General features: G+C 50.3%; 1 protein-coding gene across 3 annotated transcripts in view; it reads left to right on the plus strand.

Moving 5' to 3' along the window:
* Rab11fip4 (RAB11 family interacting protein 4) overlaps positions 1 to 16,127 on the plus strand; it is a 109,576-nt gene that overhangs the window by 20,679 nt on the left and 72,770 nt on the right. For all 3 annotated transcript variants that reach the window (XM_087572013.1, NM_001107023.1, XM_087572014.1), the window contains 2 exon segments: positions 7,027 to 7,114; positions 8,450 to 8,538. In XM_087572013.1, coding sequence (XP_087428139.1) covers positions 7,027 to 7,114; positions 8,450 to 8,538 — 177 coding nt within the window.

A 16,127-nucleotide genomic window follows, 5' to 3' on the forward strand; every position in this document is an offset into this window, starting at 1 on the left:
GTGTGTGTGTGTGTGTGTGTGTGTGTGCATTGTATATGGAGAAGGCAAAGCAGCTCAAGGGCAGTGGCTTGGAAGCATCATGCAGTCAGAAGCCTCCTTCCTTAGATCTTCCCCAATGTAGAGCATGACGAGTCCTCTCCAGGAGACCTTGTGTGACTGGTTCACCCCTCTCCCATCAGAACTCCTGCAGGGTTCTCTTCCTGTCTCATCTCATTGAACAGAGGTTTAACAGACATTTGCCTCAACCAAGCTCAGGTTTCGCTCAGTCTGTTCTCCTAGCCCCGACTGAGGTATTCTGGTCAGACGAAGGCTGCCCTGCTGGGAGGAGAGGGAAGCAGCTATCAGGGTCTGCTTCAGTTCTTGCCATTGTTTGCGGGCATTGGTTGAGTCCCCCACAGGGCCCTGTGCCCCTGCCTTGGAAGGACACACTGACTTCTCTTCATTCCCTTCGTTCTCTGTTACTCTGGGTTTTGTCCCTTCCCTAACCTCATGTGTACCCCTAACAGCCCTGGGGAGACATCCCAACCATACAGACTCTCAAGGCCGGTATTAGTGTTACTCGGCACTCTCGGTTTCCAAAAAGGGAAACTGAGGCATAAAGAGAGGAGTTCTCCAAGATCAAGTAGATTGATGGTGGAGCTGCAAAGGTTGCACAGTTGCCCATTCCTGCCCGGACTCGTTCCCTCCAGCTCTCTTCAGGCATCTTTATCCTAGATGATCCCACCAAAGCCCTGAGAGTCAGCACTGTTGATGTGTGGAGAACTGTCTTCCAGGGGTAAGGTGACTACACAGACTCCAGAGTAGACACAGGCTACGACGCCCTGAGCACCCCATGGAGTGCGGGCTTTGGGAGTGGTGACTAGGAACTGACATCAGACTGGAATTCCTCAGCCTGGCCTGGGGTGTAGGGACTGGCAGGGCTCTCTGTGGAAACTCCTCCCTCTCTGTCTGCACCTGGCTCTGTGGGAACTCTTGCCCACCTCTCCTCCCCTCCCTCCCTGAGAATTAATGAGAGGTCAGTAGCTGCCTGCACCCTTTGTCTCCTGGACTCCAGAACACTGGCCTCATTGTGTGCCCCGGGAAAGTGGATAAACAGCAGCTGAGGCCTTTGGCCCTGAGGCCCCAGAGGAGGCCAGAGCCCTCTGGGTGGGCAGCAGAGGGAAAGACTCAGCCTGCAAAGAGAGCAGAGCCTGGATGGGAAGGTGCTCCCACCTCTGCCTTCTCTAATGCAGAGTGACAGGAGGGTGGGCAGACGGAAGGACCAGAGATCCTCTGTTTCTCTAGACCAGTGGTTCTCAACGTTCCTAATGCTGCAACCCTTTAATACCTCACGATGTGGTGACCCCCAACCATAAAATTATTTTGTTACAACTTCATAACTGATTTTACTACTGTTATGAATCATAATGTAAATAGTTTTGGAGACGGAGGTTCAGCAGAGGGGGGTCTCAGCCCACAGCTTGAGAAGACTCAGAGGAAGAGGTCTGGGAGTTCCTGACCTAGTAGGTCATGATAAAGCACTGAAGCCAGCCTGCTAACCAGGCAGCCTGCTGTCCGCAGACCCTGGGTAACCGTGATCTTCCTGGTACTGATCTGACAAGGGTTTCACAAGATCCAGTTCCTGCAAGGGATCTAACCCAAAATGTCCCATTCCAGTTATACCCTAAGCCTCTGGGCCTCAGAGTTCAGGGGCATCCCTCTGACTTTTCTCCCCCAGACCCCCAGTCTTGGCCGGAGCCCCTCTCTCCCCTGCTCCCTTTGCCATTTGCTAGACCTACCTCCCTCTCCAGCTCCCAGCAGCCTGACCTGCTCCAGGGACCTCTGCTGCCCCCATTCCATGATCTGTACCGAGGACAGAAGCACCAGGATTAGTAGCGCTGGCTGAGCCAGCTCTAGCACTTAATTTTTTTTTTTTAAAAAATTTTTATGTGTATACACATATATTTTACATTTGACAAAACTACACATAAAATTTAATTTTACGTGTAAAAAACTTTGCCTGCATATATGTCTGTATACCACTTGCCTGGTGTTTGTGGAGGCCAGAAGGCAAAGTTAGATCCCCTGGAACTGGAGAGGCAGATGGATGAGCCATGGTATGGGTGCTGGGAATTGAACCTAGGTGATCTGATAGAGCAGCCAGCACTCTTAACTGCAGAGCCATCTCTCCAGCCCTATTTATTTTTATTGTTTGTGTATGGGCATTTTGCTTGTGTGCATGTGTGTGAACCATCTGCATTCTCAATGCCCATAGAAGCCCCACAGGCACGCGCGCGCACGCACACACACACACACACACACACACACACACACACACACACACACACACACGTAAAGGAAAAGGGAGAGAAACACCTAGGGCATTTTCCTTGTTTTTGACTCAGATGGGACTCCTCCCCAGCTTTGCATCAGGAAGGGTTTCTTTTTGAGCCCCCTCTCTTCCCATCTGATGCACAGGAGGTAGGAAAGGAAGGTAAAGATAATCCGTCAAATTCAAGTCTTTGTTTTCCCTTCGTTCACCTTGTGGAGTCTTGTCTCTTTAGATTCTCCACTCAGGTGCTCAGCTGTGGTCTGTGGGAGAGACAGGATGTGGGGTCCTTGTGTAGCTCACCCAGAGCCAGGTGTCTCCCTGTGTGGACGAGGCTGGCTGGAACTAGCGACCATTTCGCAGGAGGCACATGCCACCACGCCCTTCTTCCCAGAACTTTAATATTGGCATCTTAACAACAGGTCTGAAGTCTACAGCCCAGAGGATGCTAGCTGCCCACCTTTCTTTTAACAGTTCAGTTCTTTCCTTTAATATTCCTATTCTTAAGCAAGGGTTTCTTGTACTGGTGCTAGTTTTTCTGGTCAAAATTTCTTAGCTCCCTCCCCGATCTGGTCAGAGCAAGTTCTGGAACTTATAAGTGATCAAAATTATTTCAGTAGCAATAATTACTGGGGGTTGCCTGAACTTAGCTGCCTCCTCGTGGTCGTGTGACCTTAACCCCAAACACTTGAGCCTTGTGTATGTCCTCGTCTGTAAAATGGGAGTTCAGGATCCAGGAGCCTGTGAAGCTGGAGTAAACCTGTCTGTGTTGTGGTCGAACAGAGCCTGGCATAAAGGCAGTTGCCCTTCACTCAGTTTGGTTCCTGGTAGGAAGGGCTAAGTGCCGGAAGCCAGAGGCAGCTGAGACCTCAGTGGGCAAAGGGCTGCTTGGCCTTCACTGGCTTGCCAGGCCTGCATTGTGGGGGCGGGGGGTATGGGAGGCAGCTGGGGAAGGGGAGATCTTACCGGTAAGCTGACCTCAGCTTGGCTTACAGCATCATGGCATCCTTCTGTCAGGGAGATGTGACTCTGGGGGATTAATGGAGAAACCAGCCTGAAGAGAAGAGCAACAGAAATAGAAGGGGAAGCCCAGTAATGAAAGATCAGCACTCCTCTGCCAGCAGAACCACCAGTTCCTCTAGCAGCGAGCTGTGCGGCAAGTCCAGCTGTGCAGGCTTTAGTTGTTCCTCTCATCCCTGCCCGCCTCGCCTGCCTCGGAGCTCGCTTTCTCCTCTCACGGGAGCCAGAGGAGCCTGGGGCTGCCGGGACTGTAGGGACTGCTGACTGACCGCCATCTGTGCTGGCTCTCAGTGCTACCTGCTGTACTCCCTGGTGTGAGAGAGCCCCTGCCCCTTCCTGGGACTCAGCAGATACAGCCCCAGATCCCGCTGTTCCCTTCCCTGTGTGTTCTGGTTTTGCCTGCTCGTTCTCTGAGATGGGATTTCTCTTGTAGCCTAGGCTGACTTCAAACACAATCCTCTGGAATCTTTATATTTCTTTGACCATGTTAAGGAGAGAGGCCCGGGCTTACACACGCTCACAAAGTGACACCCCAGCCTAGATATGTCTTCCCACATGGGGTGTAAGGAATTTAATTGATATTCCATGCACATAGGTGGCCCAGTAGAGACCACACACTTGCAGAGGGCAGGGAAGCAGGAGGTATCTGCCGCTGGCACTCTAGAGTTAGGAAGACCCTACTCAGTTGCTGCCACTGCTGGTGACTGCCTAAATGGCTTAATTTCCCTGAGCCTTAGTGTCCTCAAATGTAACATGGGACTGTTACAGCAGCTACTGTTTAAATAGCTCAAAATGAACTCTGATGGGCCTTGCAAGGATTTTGTCACCCATTTCTACAAAATACTGCTAAAGCCTCATTTAAAAAGCAACTGTCGGGCTGGAGAGATGGCTCAGCGGTTAAGAGCACTGACTGCTCTTCCAGAGGTCCTGAGTTCAATTCCCAGCAACCACTTGGTGGCTCACAACCATCTGTAATGGGATCTGATGCCCTCTTCTGGTGTGTCTGAAGACAGCTACAGTGTACCTATATATATATAATAAATACATAAATCTTTAAAAAAAATAAAAAGCCCCTGTCAGGCGGTGGTGGCACACACAGAGGCAGGTGGATCTCTGAGTTGAGGCCAGCCTGCTCTACAGAGCTAGTTCCAGGACAGCCAAGGCTACACGGAGAAACCCTCCCTCAAAGAACAAAACAAAAATTAAATAAATGAATAGATAGATAGATAGACAGACAGACAGACAGATAGATAGATAAGCCATTGCAAGCACTGTTATGGTCTTTATGGGTGTTAGTTGTATGTGACATAGAATTTACTAATTATATAGTTTCCACAAAGCTGTCTTACTATAGCCAATCCCCTGGGACCACCACCTTCCTGAGCTCTGTGGGATTAGCTGAAGAGAAGGGAGTCATTGTAGTTGTGAACTCCTAACTGCGGCCTGGATCACATCTCTGTGGACTGTGTGGAGGTCCTTACAGGCTCACATCTCTCTATCTGTCTGTCTGTCTTTCTGTCTGTCTGCTTCAGACACCCCCAACACCTACCTCTGTACTAGCTTTTGCTGGAAGCAGAGGATGGACAGTCTGCCCCAGTGATGTCCCCAGGCCCTAGGCATTAGGGCTTAGAGGTAAATTACAGAACCCTGCTGTCCCCCAGAGTGTGTGAGGTTGGAGCTTCTCTTTAGGCACTTGACACTCTGGAGTAGATGCCTTGGACTTGTCCGCAAAATAATTAAGGCATAGGCCCTGGCCTTGGAAATGGCTGTAGGGGTCCTAGAGGCTGGGAGGGTAGGGGTCAGTGTGTCCCAAGCTCTCCGTAATGGGAGGGGACAGAAGGAGAGGAGTCGAGGATGGCCAACTGGATGAGTCCCCAACAGCCTGCAGGTGGCACCTGGGCAGTACTATTCTCAGAAGTCACATCATTGCCTGGTTGTGTCAGCAGTTTCCTTGATAGTGGAGATGGGAGCAGGGCTGACAGTTGCAGTGTTAGGGATGCTCTGGCCAGGCCTTAGCTGGCAAAAAGCCTCTTCCCTGTTACCTGACATGTTCTACCACTTCATGGAGGCTGAGGAAAAGAGCTGGGGCTTCCTTAACTTTGGATAGTGCACAGCCCGACGGGTCCCTCTGAACTTCTGCTATATCTGAATCCGAGGGATGTTCTATTAGGCACCAGGTGCAGAAACATCCTAAGACATTGCATAACTCCTGGGTTATCCCTCAGATCCAGCAGAGTAGGAAAACTGGAAAGAGGTACACATAGCCACCATGCACAGGAGTGGAGAGTGGCTGTGATGGGAGCTGTGTTCACTGAAACCCACCAAGCCCAGCCCCTGATGCTGGGCTGCTGCAGTGACCAGGGATTAGGTGCCTGCTGCAACCACCATGCTGGACAAGTACCCTGTGGATGTGCAGGGAAAACAGTGTGAGAGCAGATGAGTCTTCCCACCTGCCTGTGCTCTGGCACACGTGACAAGCAGTTGGGAGTGAGGGCAGACCCTCCTGTGATGATGCCAACAGCCACAGCAGTGACAGATTCCATCCTGCATGTGGGTCTGTGTTCCCAGCATGCCCTCACACTATCGGCTGCAGCCCAGCCTGAGGGAATTCCAGACAGAGTTTGTCCTTGTTTTCTGAATCTTTCCCCAAGGAAGATATACACAAGCACTTGCCCCCTACCATGTAGGGCAAACCAAAGTATGATTCCACTGAAGTCCAACTCGTGGGGAGCCATTGAGTTTATCGGGCTTATGTACAGAACCTGAGTAACCCCAAAGCAGCTGTATCATCAAAACACAGTCTCTCTACTATAGATGACGTTTTCCACAGATGGCGATGACTTGGGGAAGTTGCCTGAGGAGGTGCGTGAATATGGATGTGTAGATATGTGTGACTATGCATGTGTGTGCACATGACCATGTGTAACTAACCAGTTACCACCATCAACACTAGGCAAGTAGGAGGTGCACAGTGGTCAGTTGTTGAATCAGTGAGTGAGTGAGTGAATGAGTAAATGAATGAATGAGTGTTATGGAGGACTGCTATAAGGTACAAGCTAATTTGGAAGCTAAAAATACATAGACTAGGGACATAGCACCTTAGTAATATGCCTGGACAAGGCCGTGGGTTCAGTCCTCAGCATTGCATAAACAGGCTTGTAATCCCAGCATTCCTGAGGTGGAGGCAGACGGCTCTGAAGTTCAAGGCTGTCCTTGGCTACTTAGCAACTTTGAAGCCAACCTGGCACACATAAAAGTTGCTTCCACAAACAAACAAAACAAACAACAAGAGTTCTTGTCCAGGCATGGTGGTGCATGCCTGTGATCCCAACATTCAAAAGGCTGAGGCAGGAGAATTCAGAGCTTTAAGCCAGCCTGGGCTACATAGCCAGACCCTGTCTACAAATTAGACAAACAGTGAACCTAGGTGAGTGTTGGCTTTCAGTGTGCTGTCCTTGGGACAGGGTTTGGAGAAGCTGTGGGACCACACCCTGCACCGTTGAGGCTTCTTTACTTTTTCTCACTTGAGTTTAGAGAGAATAACTTGATCCTAGAGGGAAAGACCAAGTTGGGAACATTGGTGTCCTTTTGACTTAGTTGGCAAGACCCACCAGCCTCCGTTCCACCTTCTGCCCTGGTGTCCTGGGGCTCTTGGGGTATCCAGGGTTCTTGATGCGTGTTTTCTTTCCTCCCCAAAGGTGGAAAAACTTGTGAAGTGTTTGGATCCCAATGACCTGGGGAGAATCAACTTCAAGGATTTTTGCCGTGGAGTATTCGCCATGAAAGGTGAGGTCCTTTTGGAAATCCTGTCCAGCTAGGGGGTGAGCCCACAGGGGTCCCAGAGCCTAGGGTGGGTTCCAGAAATGGGCTCTGTTCCTAGTGACCCATGTGGGTTAAGGAGAAAGGTCTAGGGCATGGCTCTCTCTGAACCTCTACTACAGGATCCCCCCCACCAGGGCAGGGCCGTCTTTCTGCCCTTCTCATATCTGCCCCTCTGTAAAACTGCTCTTTTCCGTGTTTGTCTCTTGCTGTCTCCTGCTAGGATGGCTGTGCTTCGGAGGAGTTTCCCGGGACTTCCCACTCTAGTGTGGGGCCCTGGTATGGGGCTGGGGGTACTGGCTCAGTCAGTGGTCGAGAGCTTACCTCACCAGTGCAAAGCTCTGGGATCCATTCCCAGCAAAGGGGGAGGAGTCAAACCAATCTAGTTCTGGCCACAGCTGGAGAGAGCTGGCTGCCATGTCTTTCTCCTCTTAGGGCTTATTTATTACCTGCCCTCTCTTCTCTAAGCCCTTCTGAATTCCTTCCTTTCTTCCCCAATCCTCTCTTTTTTTCTTCCAAAATTCCAAAGGCAGTTTTAAGAACTCATGGAATACTCAACTTTCCCATCTAGCTCCCCCAAGCCCCTGAGAAAATGGCTTAGGGAGACAGCCAGGACTTCTGAGCCTCCCCACTGCGCTGGCACTGGAGGCTGGGAGAGCATGAGCTGCTTCCAGAGGGATCCTGTCACCTGTGAAAGAAGCCAGGTTCTCCCTTCTGTGGTCAGGTCTGGGAGAGCTCATCTCTGCAAGATCCTGGGGGTCCCAGAAGTAGGAAGGAAGCAAGAATCCTGAAGCAGAAATGTGAGGGAAACAGAGGTTCACTGGGGAAGCTGAGGAAGCCCTGAAACCCCTAAGATTTTCTGAAGGGATTTGTTTGATTCTCTGGACCACACTTGCCCTGTGCCTGTGCTGAGCCAGGGTAGGAGCCTCCTGACTTCCTTAGGGTGGTCCTTTCCAGGGCTTGGGGGTTGTGAGGGAACTTTGTGGGTGGCCCCTGTGTACAGAGGGAAGTACTTTCTAGCTCGGTGCTCCCCTGCACTCAGCCTGCTCCTGGATATGTGAGTGTCTCCTCTCTTGAGATGTCCCTGCTGGGGTTTGTCCCTTAGAAGAAGTTCCTCTCATCAAATGCCTTTCAAATACCTCGTGTGGTGCCCTGAACCAGGCCCATGCAGCTAGGCCTCTCCTCCCCCGCCATTGTGTTCCGAGCTGTGGCCCTCTGCTCTTCCAGTTCTTCCCTTCAAGGCCCATTAGTCAGAAGAACAGCCTTGTGGACTGAGGCTCACCACTGTCTGTCTGTCCACAGGGTGCGAGGAGCTGCTGAAGGACGTGCTGTCGGTGGAGAGCGCAGGGACCCTGCCATGTTCTCCAGACATCCCAGACTGTGTGGAGCAGGTAAGAGTGGCTGCTGCCTCAGTGCCTGCTGCATGAGGCCACCCTTTGCATTGGCGCCTGGGCTCAGCTTTAGAAGGTCTGGAAGGACTGGGCCTTCCACTTATGGTCTTCTGGCATCAAAGTAAAAAAAAAAAAAAAAACAACTACAGAATTGCTGGGTAAGGTGGCACCTCTAATCCTAATCCTCAGGAAGCTGAGGCAGGGGGATTGCCACAGGTTTGAGGCCAGCCTACACTACACTACATAGCAAGACTCTGTTTCAAAATAAAATAAGAAAAGAAGAAAACAGCACTTTAGAATGGGCACAGTGAAGCCCTTAGGAAGTCTAGTGTACACGTACACACACACACACACACACACACACACACGCACTATGTAATTAAAACTTTTTCATTTTAAAGTTGGTTTTCATAACCCAGTCTCCAGGGGCTGAGAGTCCCCATTGTGGTCTTTCTCTGACCAGCTCCATCATGGGGCCCCTAGGGGCATCACCCTAAGTCATCTCAGTGTCATAAACTCAGGTATGGGTAACAGGAAGTGGTTAGGCATAAACGCCCCTCCTATAGGGAAATACCAAGGCCTCCAGAGCTCTGTGCCTCTTTGCTTCCTGCTGATGTGGTAAATGCCATGACTAGAACCACGTTAGGGAGATCACAACCCATCACGGAGGGAAGTACCAGCAGCCATTCAAAGCAGTGGCCTGGAGGCAGGAAGTGAGGCCAGGGCCATGGGGGTGCCCTGCTTGCTGGAGTGCTCTCTGCTTCTGTTAAGCTAGCGTTGGGCCAGCTGCCCTGGGCTGGGCCCTCTACCATCAATAAAGAGTCGATAAGATGTCGCGCCCACAGTTCAATCCGATGGAGGCAAATCTTCAGCTAAGGATGTCCCTTCTTCCCACGTGTGTCAAGCTGGCAACCAAGAATAGCCATCATAGAGACCGACTTCATTTTGTATTGTCATATACCCTTGGCTTTAGTTGACCTCTAGTTGACCTCTAGTCTTCTCTCCCACTCCTTCTGCTCCCCATACCCACATAAACCTTTCTATCCCTAGTTATTGCCTTTTCCTTAAGGCCTCTCTTGTCCCCTTTTGTCCCTCTCTAGTTTCCTGGCTTCTATACACACTGGCCTCCACATAAATTCTCATTCTCTCTCTCTCTCTCTCTCTCTCTCTCTCTCTCTCTCTCTCTCTCTGTGTGTGTGTGTGTGTGTGTGTGTGTGTGTGTGTGTGTGTGTGTCTTAATTCATTCTGCTATTATCACCAAATGATCTATTTATAATGCATTGGACTATTTTTGCAAGCACAGCTTTGCACTACAGAGACAGTTTAAATCGCACTGTCTCCAGTCTCCAGGGGACCTTCTGGCCAGATGAGGACTTATTTGGCTTCTCTCCCAAGTCAGCTCCAAAACCTCTGTGGCTCCAGGTGGTACCTCATCCTGAGGCCACCTCCCTGAGAAATGGTAGACGCCTAGAGCCATAGTAGATGTTGACCAGATTCTTTGGACACTTTTGTGTGTGATGTCCAAGTGGGCTTCTGTGGGGAGGACCATGGGGAGGAAGCTATAAGGGGTCCCATAATGCTGAGGGTGGCCAAACAGACTGTGTTGAAGAAGGCTAAGGCATTATCAAGAGACTAAAGTGTAACTGATTCAGTTAAAGATTGCGGTTGTGCAGGCTGCGTGTAGCCTGGTGGTAGACTGTTTATCTAGGTTCTCATGACTAAGCCTGCCAACCTGATCAGATTCAGAAGCATCTAGAACAGAGTTTTCCAACCTTCCTAATGATGTGATCCTTTAATACAGTTTCTCATGTTGTGGTGACCTCCCAACCATGAGGTTATTTTATTGCTACTTTATAACTTTAATTTTGTTACTGGTATGAATCATAATGTAAATATCTGATATGCAGGGTCTCTGATATGTGACCCCAAAGGGGTCAGGACCCACAGGTGAGAAACACTGTCCTAGAAGACTGGGAAAGGCCATTCACGGTACATGGAGGAGGGTGTTTTCAGAAAGGGTTAACTAAAAGGAGATCTGCTCTGGATATACAGGCCCCACCATCCTGTCGGCTGGAATAAAAGGACACAAAAGGGAAAAGGTGGGCTGGAGAGATGGCTCAGTGGTTAAGAGCACTGACTGCTCTTCCAGAGGTCCTGAGTTCAAATCCCAGCAACCACATGGTGGCTCACACCCATCTGTAATGGGATCCGATGCCCTCTTCTGGTGTGTCTGAAGACTGCCACAGTGTAGTCATATATAATAAATAAATCTTAAAAAAAAGAAAAAGAAAAAGAAAGGGAAAAGTCGATAGATCAGGTTCCCCCTAGCAACATCTCCACCACCACTCTGCCTCCCCCACCTGAGGTCCACCACTACCACCACACATTCTACTACAGTGTTACTCTGTCTTACCTCAGTCTCCAAGCAATAAATCCCAGTGAGACTCAAACCATGAGCCAAGATAAGTTTTCCTTCCTCCCTTCCTCTCTGCCTCCCTCTCTTCCTCTCTTCCTTCATTGTTTTCTTAGGCCTCTGTCACAAAGACAACAGGACTAACACAAGGTCTAGGGCAGGAACAGAACAGTGGATTTTATAAGGTGGGAACTGTGATGGATCTGGGGACATTCAGAGATTCACCATCTGACCATGAATAAATGTTAATAAAACAGGCTTTATTAAATACTGACCAGAGGACTGGAGATCGGGTCAGAGGTTAAGAGCACTGGCTGCTCCTCTAGAGGTTCCAAGTTCAGTTCCCAGCAACCACATGGTGGCTCATAATCATCTATAATAAGGTCTGATCCCCTCTTCTGGCCTGCAGGCGTACATGCAGGTAGACCTCTGTATACATAATAAACAAAGAAACCCGAAAAACAAACACTGGCCGAGACCACACCTGAGACTCGTGCTCAGAGTATGGCCCCAAAATACATTAGCCTGGGGCTTATAAAGGCAAAACTCACGGGGCTACATACTTCCTGCCTTTGTCCAACCAGGGGCAGTCATATATCCTGACGTACTTCCTGCCAATGTACCTCCTCTACCTACCCATATCAAGCACACATCCTGTGTAGTTGGGGCAACCAGGTTTGTTTACAGAAGTGAAAACATGCGGTTTGTTATCTTACAGAACATCAGTCCCTAGCGTTCCAGGGCGTTACCTGTTCTTGGGCAAGTGGGCCTTTCAGGTTAGAGGCTTGTTGTTTTGTTTTTAGAGACAGTATTTCTCTGTGTAGCCCTGGCTATCCTGGAACTCCCTCTGTAGACCAGGCTGGCCTCAAATTCACAGAGATCCTCCTGCCTCTGCCTCTGCCTCTGCCTCTGCCTCTGCCTCTGCCTCTGCCTCTGCCTCTGCCTCTGCCTCTGCCTCTGCCTCTCTGCCTCTGCCTCTCTGCCTCTGCCTCTCTGCCTCTGCCTCTCTGCCTCTGCCTCTGCCTCCTGATGAAAGGCACCACCACCTGGTGAGGTATTTTTGCTTCTCAGATCTCTTAAGCACAGTAATTTAAACTTAAAACATAATGTTGCTATCACAGGAACGAGGAAACTGAATAACAGGGGCAAAAAGCCGATTGGCCAGCATTAAACTGCTATTTTGAAAGGGTTAAGGTAGCAGGAGACTTCCTTATTGTGCCAGCTAAAACCCTCCTGATTTCTGGGAAAGCACAAAGCAGTTTAGTTTCAGTCTTAGTAGCACAAAACACCGTCCTGAGCAAGGCTCTTTCTGTCCAGTCTGCTTAGTGCCGACGCCTGGCCCACACAAAGGAAACCTGTACATTTTGTCTAACAGTTTGAAGGTGACAGAGACTAAAGCTCCAGCTGGTGTGGGGCCAGGATTCCAGTCCAGTGTCCAGATTGTGCTCAACATAAGAACCCTTAGGGGTAGACCAGGATAACCGGGCTCCAAGGTATGTGTAAGGCCAGTGCTGAGGGCTCTGGAACCGTCTTACTGTGCCCAGTTCATGGATGCATCTGGGACAGAGAATCCCCAGCATGGGGCAGACACTGAGTGACCGGGACTCTTTTGGGGTCCAGCCTTTGTGGAGGGTGCAGAGTAGGCTAGTAGGCTGTACCAGCCTTTTAAATGGGGTCCATACCTCACTTTGGCCACTGACTGGCCATGCAATCTCAGCAAGTTCCCCTCAACACCTCAGAGATTCAGTTTCCTTGGCCATAGCAAGACTCGCCCAGCCAATCTAGGTCTGATTTAATGAGAGGACAGATCAGGGATCCACGGTCACCAGAGTCTCTGCGTCCCTTTCAACCTTGAGGCCCGATGTTTTCAAAGTCAGACACAGAGCCTGTGCGCTGAGAAGTGGGAGACCAGAGAAGCGCTGAGGCCAGGTACCCCTGGGGTACACAGGAGCAGACACATGTTCCCATGGGCTCCGGCTGCTTCTGTGGCGTTCGTCTCAACCACTGACAGAAAAGATGGTGTGTTTAGCAGAGAGGAGAAATAGGCTTGGGGGACCTGACCTTCAAGAGGAATTCTTTATAAGCAGTGGTCTTGTAGCTTTGTTTTCCCAAAATCCAGAGGTTCCAGGGAGTCAGCAGTCAGAACAACCTGGCTTTTTCCCGCAGGGATGTATAATGTGACTGTGATTGTGGCTCCGCGTTTTTAAGCCTCTTCCAGAGAAACAAACCGCTTTCTGCCCTCCACACCGCTCTAGCCAGAGCACCCACTGAGGCTGCATATTCATAGACGGGGCAGGCGACTTGGTTTGTTCTGCTTAGCCAGATAGCTTGGGGGACATGGGCCAGTTCCTGCCTGTGGGCTCCTGGGTGTCCCAAACCAGCCAGGCAGAGTGAATCATTAGAATTCATTGGGATTCCAGCTCCTGGAACAGATGGGGCAAACCCATAGCTCATCAAAGACTATGAGGAAGCCCGCTGGAGGCAGAGCCCCATGCTACGGACCAGGTACCCAGCACCTTGCTGTGCTCCAGCTGTCCCCTAGAGGTCAGTGTGGGACCGAGACCAGGAAGCCAGCCATATCCTGGTTCTTTGTGGGTTTCCAATGTGTCCCCAGGGAATACAGGTGGGTTGGGGAGGTAGAGAATGGTATGCAGCTGTCAGTGCGGGGGCCGAGAACCCTCAGGGAGGGAGATGATCCCTTCAGGGTATGGACATCACTTGCAGCATCATGGCTAGATGGGAGTCACCTTGAGACTGTAAAACGCTTTCCTATTGGCTGTAGGATAGGCTTCTACCTCTGCTCCTCTTCCGGGTCGCATGGAGGCCCTGATGCTGGGCACCACCCTGGGTCTTTGACCTTGGCAAGTCCATTCTGTGTGTTTACTAAACCATTCCTGTGCAGCACTAGATTCTGACTGTGGAGGACACCCTTGTCCTCAGAGTTTGACACAGCCGTTGGGGAAAATGTCACTATATATTGCCAAACGTGCTGCTGACCATATTTCTCAGTTCGGGAAATGTTGGTCTAGTGAAAGGGTGCCAGAAGGTATCCAGGGATGGTGTCTCCAGGACAAGCCCCCAACCCACACCCCCAAACCCACCCCATCTGCTCCAAGGGCCGCCTACTGCCTCCCTTTTGTGTGACTCTCAGTCCATATTGTAAAGAGAGCTGTGAAGTCATGGCCCACAGGCATCAAAGAAAGAGTTTGCTGGCCAGGAGCTGTGGTCACCCCTTGGCAGGCAGCGAGGCAAAACCTAACTATGAGATTCTGGTCATCCACCTATGTGGGCAGATTACTAGGAACTCATCAAACCAAGCAGCATCGCTGACCTGCTCCTCCCACGTGGCTGCCAGTGTCAGAGTCTCGTGCTACCATTCATCTAAAGGAGCCTAGGTCAAAGGGTCCCCCGCAGTACCCTCATACGTTGCAGCCTCCCGCACTGTGCTCTCCAGAGCCCTCTCCTGTCACAGCTGCTGTCTACCCAACAGGGTTCCCCGCTGTTCTCTCTCTCTGGAACGCCCATCACAGCCACAGCAAGTGTCCCTCCTCCCAGGGGATGGAATGTGACCTCGGGTCCCACCTGCATATCTCGAACCCCAAAACTGGTGACGTCAAACCTCTCCTAGTTTGTTTAGTTTTATTGCATTAACGTGTGTGTGTGTGTGTGTGTGTAGTGGAGACCAAAGAGGACATACAGTGCCCACAGGCTCTACTACTTGTGCAGCTGGGATCGTGTGCAGTCTGTTACGTGGGTGCTAGGATGTGAGAGCTGAACTCCAGACCTCATGCTCGGACAGCAAGCACTCCTGACTGATGACCGATCTCTCCAGCGCCCATCTACCTACGTTACGGGAAGGCTGTGTTCTGTCTGGATTCTGGCCTTGTCTTCCTTCTGGGCCGTCTGTTTTGCCCACTGACTGCCACAGGCCGTCTGGTATTTGTGTTTTAAAACTTCCCTAGGCATTTCTTTCTCCGGGTCCCCTTGGCCCCACCCTAGAGGAGGATCTGTGCTGGGCTTCCTGGAGGCCTGGGTGCATAGACAACACTGCTTCAGTCTTACTGTCCAGAAGGTTCCATCGTCCTGGGGGGGATAGTGATGACAGAGTGGCAGGGCCCTGTCGAGCTCTCCTCCTTCACAGCAGACAGCACCTGTGTCCTCAGGGTTTCTGTAAGCAACTAGAAGATTAGATATCCAGAAATGGAATCATCATAGCAAAAGATGTGCAGATTTTATTTTTGAAGTAGATTTTTGTTGTTACTGTTGCTTTAAGACAGGGCCTCACTCTGGCTCTACCTGTTTTTGGACTCAGTAGGAAGCCCAGGCTGGCCTGATATCTACTATGTAGCCCAGGCTGGCCTTGAAATAACAGTCTCCCTTCTGCCTCAATCTCCCAGTCCTGGTAGTATAGACATGAGCTACCAATCCAGCTCAAAATACATGTTTAGGGCTGGAGAGATGGCTCAGTAGTTAGAGCACTGACTGTTCTTCCAGAGGACCCTTATTTGGTCTCCAGCACCCACATGACAGCTCACAACTGTCTCTCACTCCAGTCCCAGGAGATCCAGTGCCCTCTTCTGACGTCCATGGCCACTGCATGCACGTGCTGCACATGCATACGTATAGGCAAAACACATAAAACAACAAAATACATATTTTTTTTCTTTTCTTTTTTTCAGAGCTGGGGACTGAACCCAGGGCCTTGCGCTTGCTAGGCAAGCGCTCTACCACTGAGCTAAATCCCCAACCCCAATACATATTTTTTAAAAATAGATTTTTAATAGTTTTGTATTTTTGTTTTTAATGTAAGAAGTCAAGGAGACTGTACCAACTATATTTTACCGATTGTACCCAAACTGTATTATAATATACAAGTCCTGTTTGCTCCCCATCCCCAAACTTTGGTGTCACCAAACCACCGCAGTCTCTCTTCTCCAGGCGTCGCCTCACTTGTTCCACCAAGAACAACACATTATCGCTTAATGTTCTGCACTGTTGACACAAACACTTTACTATGATTTTCTGAAGTAGGAAAAGCAATGCAATAATCATACTTGTGCTTCAGTCTGTCTCCAGCCAGTAGCCAAATACTCCACAAAGCTACGGTAACCAAAGAGCATGGTCCTGCCATGAAAATAGACATCTGGAGAGATAGAACAGAGAGCCCAGAAATACG

This window comes from Rattus norvegicus, chromosome 10 (assembly GCF_021556685.1).
Source record: "Rattus norvegicus strain SHRSP/BbbUtx chromosome 10, alternate assembly SHRSP_T2T, whole genome shotgun sequence".
Classification (NCBI taxonomy): Eukaryota; Metazoa; Chordata; class Mammalia; order Rodentia; family Muridae; genus Rattus; species Rattus norvegicus.